We start from the raw sequence: 16,123 nt of genomic DNA, 5'->3' as shown, positions 1-16,123 counted from the left end.
TAGAGTAACTCAGGCTCCGGCTCCTCCCAGAAGACTCAGATGGAGCAGAGACTGAGGAGCTGACTGAAGGGGACAGTGAGAAGAAGGAATTACTGGGAGTTGGGACAGGGTTGAGAAGCATTTCTATGAAAAATGGAAAGTTTATTTCAGAGAAAATTCTTCTAAGCTATTATTGCCTTTTTTCCCTACACAGTTTTCCTGAGCCCAATAGAACAGATGTCCAACAGCAGCTCCCTCAATGAGTTCCTCCTCCTGCCATTCGCAGACACACGGGAGCTGCAGCTCTTGCACTTCTCGCTCTTCCTGGCCATCTACCTGGCTGCCCTCCTGGCCAATGGCCTCATCATCACAGCCGTAGCCTGCGACCACCGCCTCCACACCCCCATGTACTTCTTCCTCCTTAATCTATCTCTCCTCGACCTTGGCTGCATCTCCACCACTCTCCCCAAATCCATGCACAATTCTCTGTGGAACATGAGGGCCATTTCATACTTGGGATGTGCTGGGCAGGTCTTTTTCTTCCTTTTTTTCGTATCAGCAGAGTATTATCTCCTCACAGTCATGGCCTATGACCGCTACGTTGCCATCTGCAGACCCCTGCACTACGGGATCCTCCTGGGCAGCAGAGCTTGTGTCAGAATGGCAGCAGCTGCCTGGGCCAGTGGTTTCCTCCATGCTCTCCTGCACACTGGGAACACATTTTCCCTACCCCTCTGCCAAGGCAATGTGGTGGAGCAATTCTTCTGTGAGATCCCCCAGATCCTCAAGCTCTCCTGCTCACACTCCTACCTCAGGGAAGCTGGGATTATTGTGGTTAGTGCCTGTTTAGTCTTTGGGTGTTTCACTTTCATTGTGGTGTCCTACGTGCAGATCTTCAGAGCTGTGCTGAGGATCCCCTCCGAGCAGGGCCGGCACAAAGCCTTTTCCATGTGCCTCCCACACCTGGCTGTGGTGTCCCTGTTTGCCATTACTGCATTGTTTGCCTATCTGAAGCCCCCCTCCATCTCCTCCCCACTTCTAGATATGGCTGTGTCCATTCTGTACTCGGTGGTGCCTCCAGCCCTGAACCCCCTCATCTACAGCATGAGGAACAAGGAGCTCAAGGAGGCACTGAGGAAACTCATCCAGTTGGTACAAGGTCAGTGGTAACAACTGTTTCATTCACTCACCAGGATATCTGGCATCAAAGCTGTATTTTATCCATTCCTTTTTTAATTCTCTCTTTTACATCCATCTTAAACTAATAAATACTAAAATAAAGATGCCTAGTTTTTGTCATGTCTGCACAGGAATCTCTCATTTAACACTTAAACATAGACCATGATAAAGCAGGAAGCCAGGCTTCCCCCTTCACTAGCAGAGAGGGAGGATTCTCTGAGCCGCTTCTTTGAGCTCCCTTGGATGTGCCCAGTGCAGCGAGGAGAGTTTCCCTCTGCAGCGTCTTTTCCAGCACTGACACCAAGGGACCTCTGGGGTACAGAGTCACGGCGGGACAAGGGCAGGTGGGCTGAGACCAGGGGTCCAGTGTTGATTAGGAGATCTCAGCTCTCGTGGCTATGCTTAGAGTGGGATCTCAAATCTCTCTAATATGACAGAAATGGCAACCGGCTGTCACCACAGGTTTCCATGGTTTCATGCAAAGCTCCAACACACAAAACTAAACATGAGTGAATTGAAGGGAAGTCTAGAGGCTGCCTTCCCATGGCAGTTCATCTTTCCTGAAGACACATTCCAGGAGGGCAGCAGAATTTTCTCTATTTAGAGTTGGCCTCCTCATTTCCATGCTGTCCTTCCATGCTTTATTCTGCAGATATGGCCCAGGAAATCTCGTAACATGCTAGAGAGAGGCTTGTTTTTCCTCGTACCCTGGAATAACATGCCGGACCAGTCCTTGGGCTCCCTTAAGACACAGCTTAATTCCAGAATAACATTTCCATAATAAAAGGGGATCTGCCCCATGATGGTCCTGAATCTGGCCTCTCTTTAGGAACTGGAATCAAAAAATAAACCCAAGGATGTGCAACCACAAAGGGGCCTGCTCTTCTGCTTGTGAACTCCATGGGATCCAGGGGATGACCTCAGCATTCCAGGGTGATCTGTTAGCCTCAATCTAGGGTTCATCTCTCAGTGACCATGCAGATAGGCAATGGTCTCTGCATTGCCTGTGCCAGGCTGCCCCACACGTGACTGTGCTGATGAGAGAACCCCCAGGGGATCTCCAGATACAGGGTTTGCCTGGGAGTGGGCACTCAGTGCAGCTTTAACGAAACACGGATGACTCACAGTGCAGGGACCAGAAGGTAGAGCACTAAACCCAGGTGCACATGGGGAAAGGAGGGCTCTGCAATCCCCAGAGAGGCAGTGGGGACCCAGGAGGCCCAGGGAAGGGGCAGTGGAGGGCAATTCCTGCATCTGCAGTGAAGCACCACAACCTGGAGATAGTGGCCACCCAAAGACATCTCCTGCCATTGCAATATTGTGGGGGCACTCTGAGTACCGTCAGACCTCAACCACCAGTAGCAGTGGCCACAAGGGCACACTGATGGCTCATGCTCAATTTGTTGCCAACCACGATTCCCAGGTCCCTTTTTGTGGAGCTGCTCTCCAACAGGTCAACCCCCAGCCTGTCCTGCTGCATGGGGTTATTCCTCCCTAGCTGTAAGACCCTGCACTTGCCCGTGTTGAACTTCATGAGGTTCCTCTACCCCCAGCTCTCCAGGCTGTCCACGTCCCTCCTAAAGCCTGCACAGACCTCTGGGCTATCAGCCATTCCTCCCACTTTTCTATCCCCAGCAAACTCACTGAGGGTGCACTCTGTCCCTTCAGGTCACTGATTAATGAACTGAACAGGTTTTGACTGACTCCTGATACCAAGAGTTGCAGGTCTCCAACTGGGCTCTGCACCAATGATCACAACCCTAAAGCCTAAACCCCAAACCCAGCTGCTCACATGGAGGTGACCTCACAGGTGCAATCCCACCACATCCCTGCTGCTGCCTGTGGCCTTCAGAGACAGCAGCTTCCTCAACCCCCTTCCCCACACAGGAACCACTGCTGCCCTCTCAGCTCCTCTCACCACAGAGAGCCCCCACCCACCGCCCACGCCTGCCTGCCTGCTGCCGGCCAATCAGGCACTCACAAAGACATGACGTCACAGCGCCGTCCCGCCCAGCTCTCTGGCCCTGCCCTCCAGGGCAGCAATGGCCTCCCCAGCCCTTCCCCGCCAGGAGCCCAGCCCGGGCTCAGCAGCTGCTCCGCGGAGATGATCTCAGCAGCACAGGGCCCCGCAGGGCCCGGCTGCTGCCCAATGAGGCGCTGCGGGAGCGGTGACCTCACAGTCACCAGGCAGAGCCAGCCCTGCTGCTGCCCAATCAGCTCTGCCCGCAGCGGGGACCTCCCAAGCAGCAGCCACGCCCTCTCCCTGCAGCTGGCCTATCAGGGGCTGCGGCAGCAGTGACCTCCTCGTGCCCAGCGCAGCCATTGGCTGTGAGGCCCTGTGGGGCTCCTGGCTGTGCTGGGGGCTGTGCGGGGCCGGGGCAGGGAGGGGAGCCCAGCTCGGGGCTGCGGGTGCTGGGGGTGCTGGTGTGGGGGCCTGGGGGGCTGTGTGAGCTGCTGTTTTGGGCTCAGCCAGCACTGCCCACCCCGGCGTGGGGGAGAAGAGGGGCAGCCAGTGCCAGGGAAACCTGCCCTGGATTCTCTCCTTCTGCCCCCAGCACCCACGGGAGGGTTGGAGCTGCCCCAGGGGAGCCCTGGGGCTCGGGGAAGCCCCAGCCCCAGGAGTCCTGGCTGCCACATTGTCCCCTGAACAAGGTGGGACCCTCAGGCAGGACTCCTGCAGCAGCCTCCAGCCCTGAGCAGCTGCTGCCACAGCCTGGGATCCACAGGGGTCTTTGCAGTCACAGCTCGGAGCCTTGGTGTACAGCAGCAGGATCACTGGGAACAAGTACTGAGGTCCAGGCTGTGCATATTCATCCAGCAGACCCCATCTCACTCATTGGTTGCTGTCTCATTTGACTCCATCAGCAGTTTGTGAGATGACCAGCTCCCTGCTCTGCAGCTGATGAAGTTGGCGAACAGCAATCCCTGCAACTTCCCTTAATGCTCTTCTTCATCTCTGCAGCAGAGTCCTGATTAACATCTTAAAGAAGAAATCCCACATCTCCCTGCAACCCTGCCAGAGATGGGGCTTTCCAAGTCACTGCCAAAGGAAGGACTTCTTTGGGTTGCTTATTAAGTTTGTGGCAGCTCATGAGTGATGCTGTGAGCCCAGCCCAGGTCTTTTGGCCCACTTAGCAGCAGGCCCATATTTTCCCTAGTCAACCTTTTGTTCCTGCTGTATTGTTGTATCATATTTTAAATCATTATTTATTATTATTTTATCAGGAATGTAACAGTAAAAATTCAGAGAGAAATAAATGAAGAGCACGTTTCATGCCAAGTACATGGGAATGACAGGCGACTGCACACAGGGCAGGTTTTGGCACTGACATTGTACCTGTTGAGGAAGTTTCCTCAGTGCCTCCTTGTTCCTCGTGCTGTAGACAAGGGGGTTCAGTGCTGGAGGCACCACTGAGTACCGAATGGCCAGTACAGAGAGATCCAGAGATGGGAAGGATATGGAGGGGGCAGAGGGAGGAATGAAGTGGCTAAGGGTGACGTTTCACTGCCCCTGTGGCCGGGGGTAGGAGTCAGATCCAACCAAATGGGTATCACGACCTCTAATCCCTCCGGGGGACTGCAGGTGACTGCACAGTCCAGGGCACCTGGACTGCAGAGCATTTCCAAGGGTGCTCGTTGTGTCCAGTTGTGCCTATACATCCTGCCCCTGGTATGTGATAGATGGTGACCCAGGGGGCTCTCTGTTCTCCCTTCTTCCTGACAGTTGAGTCCTCACTGCCTCTCCTGAGACTGCAGAGTCCTCTTTTGCCTGCGAATACCCAGTGCTTTACCTCTAAGAAACTCCATCTTTGAGGACCTCTCCCTTTATGAGGCTCTACTCACAGTCCATCCCAGGCATATGCTGTCCCTGGAGGATCCCTGTGCTCTCCTGGCACCTCCAGCTTCCCCTCCATGAGAACAGCCGTCTGACACTGTGCCTTAATACGTAGGAGAGCTGTGCATGTGTAAATCCATGACCATTCAATGTCTCCACTATGCTTGGACTCTGATAGGTGAATTCCCAAACCAGCCCTTGGTCTCTAAAAGCTCATTACATGATTCTGAGCTCTGTGTTGCTGAACCCATGGAGAATCCTGTGCAGCAGGTCCTTGAGGGATGCAAGTCCTTGGGCCTATTCTTGACACCAGCTTTGGAGGAAAAGCCCAGCTTTCACGCACTGTACTGATAGAAATTACTTTATTACAGAGATACTGTTAGGGAGCCAGTCCTTGTCCAGCATATGACAGAATATAGGGTATCAGGTGAGACAGAGCAGATACTGTAAAAAGGGGAATGAATACAAGTAGTTGTGTACCAACACGATAACTGTTATTATCGCTAGTAAAAGTCATAATAAAATTAACATGAAGGAACAATGCTCAATCCAGCTACGGGATACAGAAAGAGTCATTTGTGCAGAGATGTGGAAAAATTACCACTGCTTAAAAAGGTCCATGAAATCACTTTCCTAATGGCATCCTTGAGCTGCTTGTTCCTCATGCTGTAGATGAGGGGGTTCATTGCTGGAGGCACCACCGAGTACAGAACAGCCAGCACCAGATCCAGAGATGGGGAGGAGATGGAGGGGGGCTTCAAGTAGGAAAACACTGCAGTGCTGAGAAACAGGGAGACCACGGCCAGGTGTGGGAGGCACATGGAAAAGGCTTTGTGCCGGCCCTGCTCTGACGGGATCCTCAGCACAGCTCTGAAGATCTGCACGTAGGACACCACAATGAAAGTGAAACATCCAAAGCATAAACAGGCACTAACCCCAAGAAACCCAACTTCCCTGAGGTAGGAATTTGAGCAGGAGAGCTTGAGGATCTGGGGGATCTCACAGAAGAACTGCTCCACCTCATTGCCTTGGCAGAGGGGTAGGGAAAATGTGTTCCCAGCGTGCATGAGAGCATAGAGAAAGCCACAAGACCAGGCAGCTGCGGCCATTTTGACACAAGTTCTGCTGTCCAGCACAGTCCTGTAGTGCAAGGGTGTGCAGATGGCAACGTAGCGGTCATAGGCCATGATGGTGAGGAGATAATACTCCGCTGATATGAAAAAAAAGAAGAAAAAGACCTGCCCAGCACATTCCAAGTAGGAAATGGCCCTCATGTTCCACAGAGAATTGTGCATGGATTTGGGGACAGTGGTGGAAATGCAGCCAAGGTCAAAGAGGGAGAGGTTGAGGAGGAAGAAGTACATGGGGGTGTGGAGGCGGTGGTCGCAGGCTACGGCTGTGATGATGAGGCCGTTGGTGAGGAGGGCAGCCAGGTAGATGCCCAGGAAGAGTGAGAAATGCAAGAGCTGCAGCTCCCGCGTGTCTGAGAACAGCAGGAGGAGGAACTCGTTGCTGGAGCTGCTGTTGGACATCTGTTCTATTGGGCTCAGGAAAACTGTGTAGGGAAGAAAAGGCAGTAATAGCTTAGAAGAATTTTCTCTGAAATAAACTTTCAATTTTTCATAGAAATGCTTCTCGACCCTGTCCCAGCTCTCAGTAATTCCTTCTTCTCACTATCACTTCAGTCAGCTCCTCAGTCTCTGGCCCACCTGAGTGTTCTGGGAGGAGCCGGAGCCTGAGTTACTCTACGCCAATGTGTATAAAGGACTGGTTCTTGATATCTGTCCTTTTAGATTTGATGTCACAGGACATCCACCTTTAATATAAAGGGTCTTTTAATATTCCCACACACACTTCCAATGAGTTTGGGGTGCAGCAGGGGTTTTTAGCATTTTGTTTTAGAATTACTTATTTTGGAAATATTTAGATTCTCTCACCATATCTGGTCAGGTTCTTTGCATGTCTTTATTGACATGCAAATAAATACAGTTGTCTCTATTTTTGAAAATGTGAGCTTTAAGCAGACTGGAGATGGAATTGGGTTCTCTGCTGCTTAGGGAACAGTGAGGAGTGCTGTTGAGCCCATCTGCCTTGTTCCTGCAGACAAACTTGGACTCTGTTGAGATCATAGAAGCACTCATTTAACTTTGCTCTCCCTCTAAGTTCAAGGTGGATACGTGATGGAGAGAACAGGACACTGCTACTGACATGGCAAAGACTCTGTGCACTGAGTTCACTTACGCAGGGCAGCTCACAACCCCAGCAGGGCAACAGAGACAGTCACGTGTCCTGACAGTCACAGGGTCTCCTAAAGGGAGAGTCAACCCCTTTGCAGCCCCTCCAATGACGCTGCCCAGCACCCTGGGCACATTGCCCCTCTTCAGACACCTCCATGGCAGGACCTCAGGGTGAGTATCTGAATTTGTAGCTGAAGCCCCAGCTGACTGCCAGGACAAGAGCAGAAAGGAGAGGCAGGGAAACGAGAAGAAACACTGTGACTGCTGCCAAGGGAGGACAGAGAGACAGAGCAGCACCGTCCCCAGGTTGCACCTCCCAGACAGCGTGGACTCCCAGGGCAGTGGTTCTCAGACGCTGTGCCTTGCAATGGGAAATGGGCACATGGCAGGAGAGAGGCAGCTCTGCTGTTCTGGAAATCCGACTGCAGAGGAGGTCAGAAATGCCCTGGAGCCCTTCCCCTTGAGAGCAGAGTGAGACTAAGCACAATGAGAATGAGGAGAGCTGCAAAGCGGGTATTGCTGCTGCCCACAGGTGAAAAGGCAGTTGAAGGAATATTGTGGGGTCCTCACAGACCTATTGATCCCTCAGAGCAGCACTGCAGAACTCTCCTTCAGGCATCTAAACCTAAAATGTCCCATTCATTTGCTGCCTTGTCAAGGATACAAAACAAAATCCTAGCCTCCGGATATTCCCTTCCCTTTCACAGAAGCTTCCCAAGAGTGTCCTCTTGAAAAGCCCCTTCCAGATATGTGGTGTGGGTGAGGCTGAGCTGTGAGCAGCCCTGACCCCACACAGCAGCCTCTCAGCAGGAGAATGAACCTGCCCAGGGGGGGATCTCTCCTCCCACCCAGAGCTTCTCCCTGCAGTGCCCTGGCAGGCTGAGTGCTGATCCGCACAGAATCACTGCCCCGGGCACACAGCACCCTGGGGCACATGGACACTGCTCTGAAGAACAGTGCTCTGAAGAACCTATGTGCCCACATTGCCTTCACTGTCCTGCACCAGCTCCAGAAGAAGCAGCCATGATGCCCTGACCTTGTGATGCTGGGTATAGGGAATTTCTGTTCTGAAGCATCTCCTCGTATGCAAAGTAGAAGCGGGGAGAAGAATCCTCAAAAAAGAAAGTCATCAGCTGCGATGGGTGCTGCAGACCCCTCCAGGAACCTCAGCAGCATTACCCTGCAGCCGGCGACTTACCGTGTCACAGATTGCTCCCACCATGAGCTCTGCTCTGTCTTCCCACTCCACGCTGCCTTTCACCTCTCTGTCCTCTCTCCTCTGCTGTCCGCAGCAGCAGGCAGTGCCCGCAGCCCTGCTGCTCTTGGCACAGGAGCTGCTCCTGCACTCGGCTGTCTCTGGCAGTGCTGACAGGCTGCCACGAGCTGCAGCCCAGCTGAATTCATGAATTACTCTGTCCCTTGGGATTCCTCCCTCTGGGATATGTTCCATCAAGTAGAGTAACCTGTTTTCCTTCTCTAAAGAGTACAGGGATACAGATTCCAACATTGCAATTTATTTCATCAGATAATGATTACCTGCCAAAGTTAGAAATGTCCCACGGGAAGTCCTCATTCACATCTCTTAACCAGGAAGGACACCCAGACAGGACTAAGAAGGGAGCTTGTTGATACATGGTGCATATATGATTCAGATGACTTATTCAGATGGCTTGTTGGGGCTCCACATGTCTGTTCACAAGCGTCAGGTTTGGAGAAGGATTCAGCTAACTCATGAACTCCACAAATACATGGCAGGTGGGATTCCGCCTTACCAGGCTAAGCATGCACATGGTCTGCTTGCAAGCTCCTGGCCTAAAGGTCCTAATGGAATCACTGGAGATAGAGAGTCAGTGGGAGGCCAGGTCAGGAATTTCCTTGGTCATCTCCTATGACCCTGGATGCCTTCTATCCTGCTAGAGCAGCACTCACAATAAAGCTGAGGGACTGGCAGATCCCTACAGATCAAAAAGCTGATATATTCCAGTGGAGTCCATTTATAGAATCACAGAATGGTTGAGGTTGGAAGGACCTTCGCAGATGATCTAGTTCAAACCCCTTGATAAAGCAGTTTCACCTACAGCACTTGTACAGGATCCTGTCCAGGCAGGTCTGGAATATCTGCAGAGAAGGTGACTCCACAGCCTTTCTGGGTAACCCATGCCAGTTCTCTGTCACCTTCACAGTCAAGATGATTTTCCTCAAATTCAGGCAGAATGTTCTGTGCTTCAATTTGTGTCTGTTGCCTCTTGTGCCATCACTAGTCACCACTAAAAAGAGTCTGGGCCATCCTCTTCTGCTCTTGGCATCCTCCCTTCAGGTATTTGCACACCCTGATAAGATCCCCTCTCAGCCTTCTCTTCTCCAGGCTAAAACAGGCTCAGTTCTCTCACCTTCTCCTCATAGGAGAGATGCTCCAGCTCGCTGATCAACTTTAGACATAGATAGACGTATACTGGGCTCTCTCCAGGAGCTTCATGTCCCTCTTGTACTGGGGAGCCCAGCACTGGACACAGGACTCGAGGGGTGGCCTCCTCAGGACTTAGTAGAGAGGCAGGATCCCCTCCCTTGACCTCCTGGCAACAGTCTTCCTACTGCACACCCGGAGACCACTGGCCTTCTTAGTGGCAAGGGGACATTGCTGGCTCATAAGCAAGTTTCAAGGGGGCTTGAGTGAGAGAAGGCACCTTTCTCTGGTTGCAAGGGATGTTTGGAGATCACCTAGTCAGATGTTGGTCAAGTCAATGTTTGTAAACACCTGGGAGGCCAGCAGCAGGCACATGGCATTGCTCCTGCTTCGGAGGGGGGTCACACTGTCTGTGCTCCTGACTGGACAGCACCAGGCATTAGCAGGTCCATCCATGTCTGTGAGCGTGACCGTGAGCTCTGCTCTTTGCTGAGTCCCGGGCAGGCCAGCAAGAGGCGCCTGGCTGGGCAGTTCCTTGGGAGGTCCCTGCTGGCAGAGCAGCTGCGAGGCCAGCGCTGGCCCATGGCTGGGGACGGGCTCTGAGGCCGCTCCTGTCCCAGCAGCAGCGCGGCCGGCAGCGGGGTCTGGTGCAGACACGCGGGGAGGTCCCTTGTGTGCGCGGAGCTGCCGGGGCAGCAGCAGGCGCTGCCTGTGAGGCCAGGGGTGTCTCAGCAGCGGGCAGGGACACGGAGGCCATTGCGGGGACGCTGCCGGGAGGCCCCTGCTCTCTGCAGGGCTGGCTCTGTGCTGACGCGTGGGCGTCAGCTGGTGACGTCACTGCTGCCACAGCCCCTGATAGGCCAGGCCGCGCAGCTGGTTGTGACGTCAGCAGCCCCTTCCTGGCCGGAGCGGCTCTGCCGAGGAACCTGGTGTCCCTGCAGCCCGTGGCGGCAGCAGCCCACGCTGGGCTGTGCGCGAGCGAGGTCTCCTAAACAACACTGGACCCCTGGTCTCAGCCCACCTGCCCTTGTCCCGCCGTGACTTTGTACCCCAGAGGTCCCTTGGTGTCAGTGCTGGAAAAGACGCTGCAGAGGGAAACTCTCCTCCCTGCACTGGGCACATCCAAGGGAGATCAAAGAAGCGGCTCAGAGAATCCCCCTCTCTGCTAGTGAAGGGGGCAGCCTGGCTTCCTGCTTTATCATGGTCTGTGTTTAAGTGCTAAATGAGAGATTCCTGTGCAGACGTGACAAACACTAGGCATCTTTATTTTAGTATTTGTTAGTTTAAGATGGATGTAAAAGAGAGAATTAAAAAAGGAAATGGATAAAATACAGCCTTGATGCCACATATCCTGGTGAGTGAATGAAACAGTTGTTATCATTGACCTTGTACCCACTGGATCAGTTTCCTCAGTGCCTCCTTGAGCTCCTTGTTCCTCATGCTGTAGATGAGGAGGTTCAGGGCTGGAGGCACCACAGAGTACAGAATGGACACAACCATGCCTAGAAGTGGGGAGGAGATGGAGGGGGTCTTCAGGTAGGCAAACAATGCAGTAATGGCAAACAAGGAGACCACAGCCAGGTGCGGGAGGCACATGGAAAAGGCTTTGTGCCGGCCCTGCTCTGAGGGGATCCTCAGCACAGCTCTGAAGATCTGCACGTAGGACACCACAATGAAAGTGAAACACCTGAAGAATAAACAGACACTAAGCACAATAATTCCAGCTTCCCTGAGGTAGGAATCTGAGCAGGAGAGCTTGAGGATCTGGGGGATCTCACAGAAGAACTGCTCCACCACATTGCCTTGGCAGAGGGGTAGGGAAAATGTGTTCCCAGTGTGCAGGAGAGCATAGAGAAAACCACTGGCCCAGGCAGCTGCTGCCATTTTGACACAAGCTCTGCTGCCCATGATGGTCCCGTAGTGCAGGGGTCTGCAGATGGCAACGTAGCGGTCATAGGCCATGATGGTGAGGAGATAATACGCTGCTGATATGAAAAAAAGGAAGAAAAAGACCTGCCCAGCACATTCCAAGTAGGAAATGGCCCTCATGTTCCACAGAGAATTGTGCATGGATTTGGGGACAGTGGTGGAAATGCAGCCAAGGTCAAAGAGGGAGAGGTTGAGAAGGAAGAAGTACATGGGGGTGTGGAGGCGGTGGTCGCAGGCTACGGCTGTAATGATGAGGCCGTTGGCCAGGAGGGCAGCCAGGTAGATGGCCAGGAAGAGCGAGAAGTGCAAGAGCTGCAGCTCCTGCCTGTCTGCGAATGGCAGGAGGAGGAACTCGTTGAGGGAGCTGCTGTTGGACATTTGTTCCTTTGCAGCATAGGGGCAATATCTGAGGAAGAAAAGACATGGACAAGTTAGAGAAAACTTCTCTGAGCAAAACTTTCTCATATCCTTACCCAAACACACACTCATTGCCTCCCCCCCATTTTAGGAGGCCCATCCTTGAGCTCTATGGCTTCAGCTCTTGGCCTCGATGCTGGGGGAGCAGAGCTGGCCTCTCCATCTGCCTTGGTCCCAATTGCCCTGTGCTCTCACCTTGGAGCTCTAGGATGCTTGCACTCATGTTACCCCTCAATTAAATGACCCCATGGAGAGCAGAGGATTCCTTTACATCACGTCCACCAGCACTCTTCTGGAGGGGATGTCAGGCAGGTTTCCGCCCTCCCCTTGGAGCCAGCAACACCTTGGGCTCCTGCCAGCTGCCCACATCCACCTCCCTGCAGCGACTCTGTGACCTCAGATTCCAGGAGGCTTCTCCCTGGGGCACCCAGACAGCACCTGCTGTAACGGGGGAGCTGAGCTCTTCTGGAAGGCAGCTTGCAGCCCAGACAGGCACCCAGGGAGATGGCAGGATGTCCTAAGGATGGGGTGTCCTGATGAGAGAGGTGGCTCATTCCAAGCTCCTCCAACCACACTGCCCTGAGCCCCACAGCTTAGAGGGCACTTGGGCACCTCACAGTCCAGGACCCACCTGCATGGCAGGACCCACAGGGCCAGTGTCTGACCGGCATCAGAAACCCCCTGCCCAGAGAGTCCAAGGGAAGGAGAAGGGCAGCGTGGGCAGGTGGGATCATGGAGTAACACCATGATGGCTGTGCCGAGGGAGGCAGGGCCTGGCGGGGACAGAGGGGCACTCAGATGTGTCTCCTCTCCTGGACATCTGGCTGCTCTGGGACAACTCCTGCCCTGGCCCCCTTGGCCTGGAGTGCCGAGGGCTGGGCTGGTGGGAAGGGGTGCTGCAGGAGGCAGTTTCCTCTCACCCTCTCACCATAATTGCATTGCCTGGAGCCATCCTTGCAGGAGCTGCTTCTCTGTCTCCACGTCTCTGCCCTGTCCATATTCATAGACCCCATCGCACCCGCTGGGTGCTCAGCTCTGCCCTGTAGACACCTGCCAGGGGCAGGACCCTGCCCAGGGCACCTCCGTGTTTGCAAGTGCAAAAGAGCAGGTGAGACAAACCTTGCTGAGGCCGGGGAGGGGATGTTGGCTGTGTCTGCAGGCAGAGGGGTGGGCGAAGGCAGCCGTGATGCCTCTGAATGTGTGGCTGGGAGTCCCTGCTCTAAAGCACGACCAGCTCCAAACAGGAGACGCTGGGAGAGCCACCCTGACAGATCCAATCAGCTGCTGAAGGCGCCAGGTTCAGAAGGTCCCTCCAGGAACCGCAGCAGTGTAGCCCTGCAGCCAGAGACTTACCGTGTCAAGGGCTGGGGAGGTTTCTGCCTGCAGTGAGCTCAGCCGTCCTCCCATTCCCAACTGTCTTTCACTTATGAGCGACTCATCCCAGCCTGGTGCCTGCGCGCAGTGCCCTGAGTCTTGGTGCTCCTTTATGAGGAGCTGCTCCTGGGCAGAGCTGTCTCTCTGCAGCACCTGCCAGGTTGCCATGGGCTCCTGCAGTCCCAGGAGCCAGGCCCAGCTCAGGAGCAGGGACCCAGCTGCAGATGGGACATTTTCTGTCCCCTGTGCAGCCTCCAGGCATTTCTGGGGCTCCAGGGCTGAGAGTTCCTGCAAGGCAGCAAGGTCATCCCTGGCAAAGGTCCACTGATGTAAAGAGAGAGAGTCCATGGAACGAATCCAGCATGTAGCTGGCCTCATCAGAGGATGGTTGTCTAGGAGAGTGGACATGTCCTGCTGTTGAAGCCTCTGCTTCCATCCCATAAGAACTCAGAACACTTGCACAGGGGCAGGAAGGGAGTTAACACCCTCATGCTTCAGGAGGTGATTTAGAGCAGTTCAGCAGTATAGCTAATGCCCATTGAGAAGCTCCAGGAGCGCAGGAGGATTCAGTTTGCTCTTGTGCACTCCACAAACTCAGAGGAGGATTCCCTTTGTCCAGCTGCTGGGGTGCACAAAACGGCTGCCTGTATGGGAGCTGGTTTTCTGAGCTCCCACTGCAGTCCCTGGGAGAAGTGAATCAGCCGTGCAGCACACTCGCCCTTTTGGACTTTTTCCAAGGGGGAGGCAGTCCACGTTGGACAGAGCTGGTCCAAGACAGGTGCAAATGTCCACTTGTTCTGACAGAGCAATGAGGAGATCCATGTCCATTGCAAAGAGCTTGCATGATTCTGTGCAGACACTTGATTTCATGCAAGGAAAACAGGTCTACTCGGCCGTGTCAGATGCCTGAGGTGTCCAGCAAAACCGCCACATTCCTAGCATATTTAAGAGGGAACCAATAGGAAAATCGGGCCCTTCCAACTAGTTGGCAACCACCTAGGACACCTGGGTTTCCTACATGCTCCCCCAAAGTTGAGTGCCACCACTGCCTTCAGGAAAAGTCCCCCTTGGAGACAGATAACAGCTCCCCTCCTCTGGTTAGCCATGCTACTACTAATGCAGCCCCACAGGCATCTGGCATTATTCACATGACCCTGCACCACTGCCTCATATGGCATCCCTCGTAGCACCAAGGCCCTTCCTCTCAGCCCTGTCCTCAGTTCCTCAAGTTTCTATCTGTCCTGGCAGACAAGGTTATATTCTTCCCCACACTGTGGTACTGCCAGGAGCTTTACTTGGTAGTGGGAGGCAGTATGAATAGCCAAAACAACTCGAAAAATCCCCAGTTCTGAGAATTTCAGACTGGACATAAGCATGAAGAAATGACACCTGAAGGCTGGTGCTGTGGTGCAACAGGACACCCAGGAGGAGTCAAGGATCATCCCATGGCTTTGGGAAGGAACAGCCAGTGGGGATGCAGAGACAACAGTGAAGGGAAGGAGATCCCGTGTGAGAGCAAAGTGGGGAAGCAGGGTAGGTGTCTACAGGCTGCATGGACACAGCTGCACGCATTAGACAGCACAGGACAGGCTCTGGTGGAGACAAAGGCACTGCCAAGGCTCAAAGACACCAGAGCAGGTGAACATCTTCTTGACTATGGCTGTTGTCTCTGCCACCAAGGCCTGTCAGGAGACACTGGGCCTCAGGGTCCCTCTTGCTGACACCCCGAAAGGTGTCATATCATTGTCCTGCACTGAGCACTGCACACCCCCACCCACACACTGTCCCCAAGAGGACCTGGAAAACATGTGGGGAAAGGATCTCTTTTCCCAGAAGCTCAGTGGCCGAGCTTGGACATTTTGCCTGGTAAAACACCTCAAGGGTTAATGTGGCATCAGAGCCACCTGCACATTTCCTCTGCCTACCTGTTATCAGTGATGACAATTTTCTGCTCTAATCAGCCCCTGGAGACACTTTACTGCTAACAACTATCAGTGGGACCCATTAAAACTCAACAAAATGTTGGGGGTTGATCTTGACTTTGAATTCTCCTCTCAGTAACTGAGGTTCATGGATTCAGCACCAAATACACCACGGAGCTTATTAAAATGCAAAAAGCTCTCACAAACCATGTCCCTCCCTGCCATTTTCATCAAGTCTTGCATGACTAATTGGAGAGGTTTGGGGAGCATAGCTGAAAGGTGGAGACATTAATAACATACAAGTATTTCTGATTTTAAAGGCTTTTATTCTTACTATTAATATTCAGCTTTCCAAGTAATTGACAGCAATATTCTGGAATTGGAATCAATCCAGAATGTCTCCCATTGAAGTCTGGACATCTAGAAGGACCGGTGTCCCAGAGCTCAAGCACTGTATGGACACTCTTCCTTCCCTCCCCAACCTGCCATTTCTCACATCAGCCACCTGGGACTTCCATCACTCTTGTTAGAAGCTTCTCTGTTCTGCTGAAATCAGCAACTGAAAGTTAGAGCTCATTTGTTGCAACTCCCAACTGCTTTCCTTGGAGAACTAGCTGCAAACAAACACAGGGTTTTTCTTAATTGCAAAGAAACAGAAATAAAGCATGAAATAATTTCATATATAATTGTCGAGGGTCACTCTCGCGCCAAGTGCCAGGGCCCTCCCCACAAGCCAGAGCAAACAACACCTCCACACAAAGTGAGGTCAACTCCGCTCTGCTGTTGTCTGTAGCAGGGCTTTATACCGGTGCAGGTGGGCATGCGCTGAGGAGCAGCACTCATTGGC

General features: G+C 53.2%; 1 protein-coding gene across 1 annotated transcript; it reads left to right on the top strand.

The window, feature by feature from the left end:
* The first annotated feature begins 216 nt into the window (after nt 1–216).
* LOC148592122 (olfactory receptor 14A16-like) lies at nt 217–1,149 on the top strand. Its single transcript, XM_088535612.1, has one exon. The coding sequence runs from the start codon at nt 217–219 to the stop codon at nt 1,147–1,149; it is 933 nt and encodes a 310-aa protein (XP_088391738.1).
* The last annotated feature ends 14,974 nt before the right edge of the window (nt 1,150–16,123 follow it).

The sequence above is a fragment of the Tinamus guttatus genome, unplaced genomic scaffold (assembly GCF_059628265.1).
Source record: "Tinamus guttatus ecotype Peru unplaced genomic scaffold, ASM5962826v1 Tinamus_guttatus_pri_ptg000634l, whole genome shotgun sequence".
NCBI classification, from domain to species: domain Eukaryota; kingdom Metazoa; phylum Chordata; class Aves; order Tinamiformes; family Tinamidae; genus Tinamus; species Tinamus guttatus.
Note: the sequence above shows the minus strand (reverse complement) of the source record. Positions and strands in the feature narration are given on the sequence as shown.

Excerpts from the sequence above, each read along its gene's own strand:
- LOC148592122 (XM_088535612.1), top strand. The coding sequence starts at position 217 with ATGTCCAACAGCAGCTCCCTCAATGAGTTCCTCCTCCTGCCATTCGCA.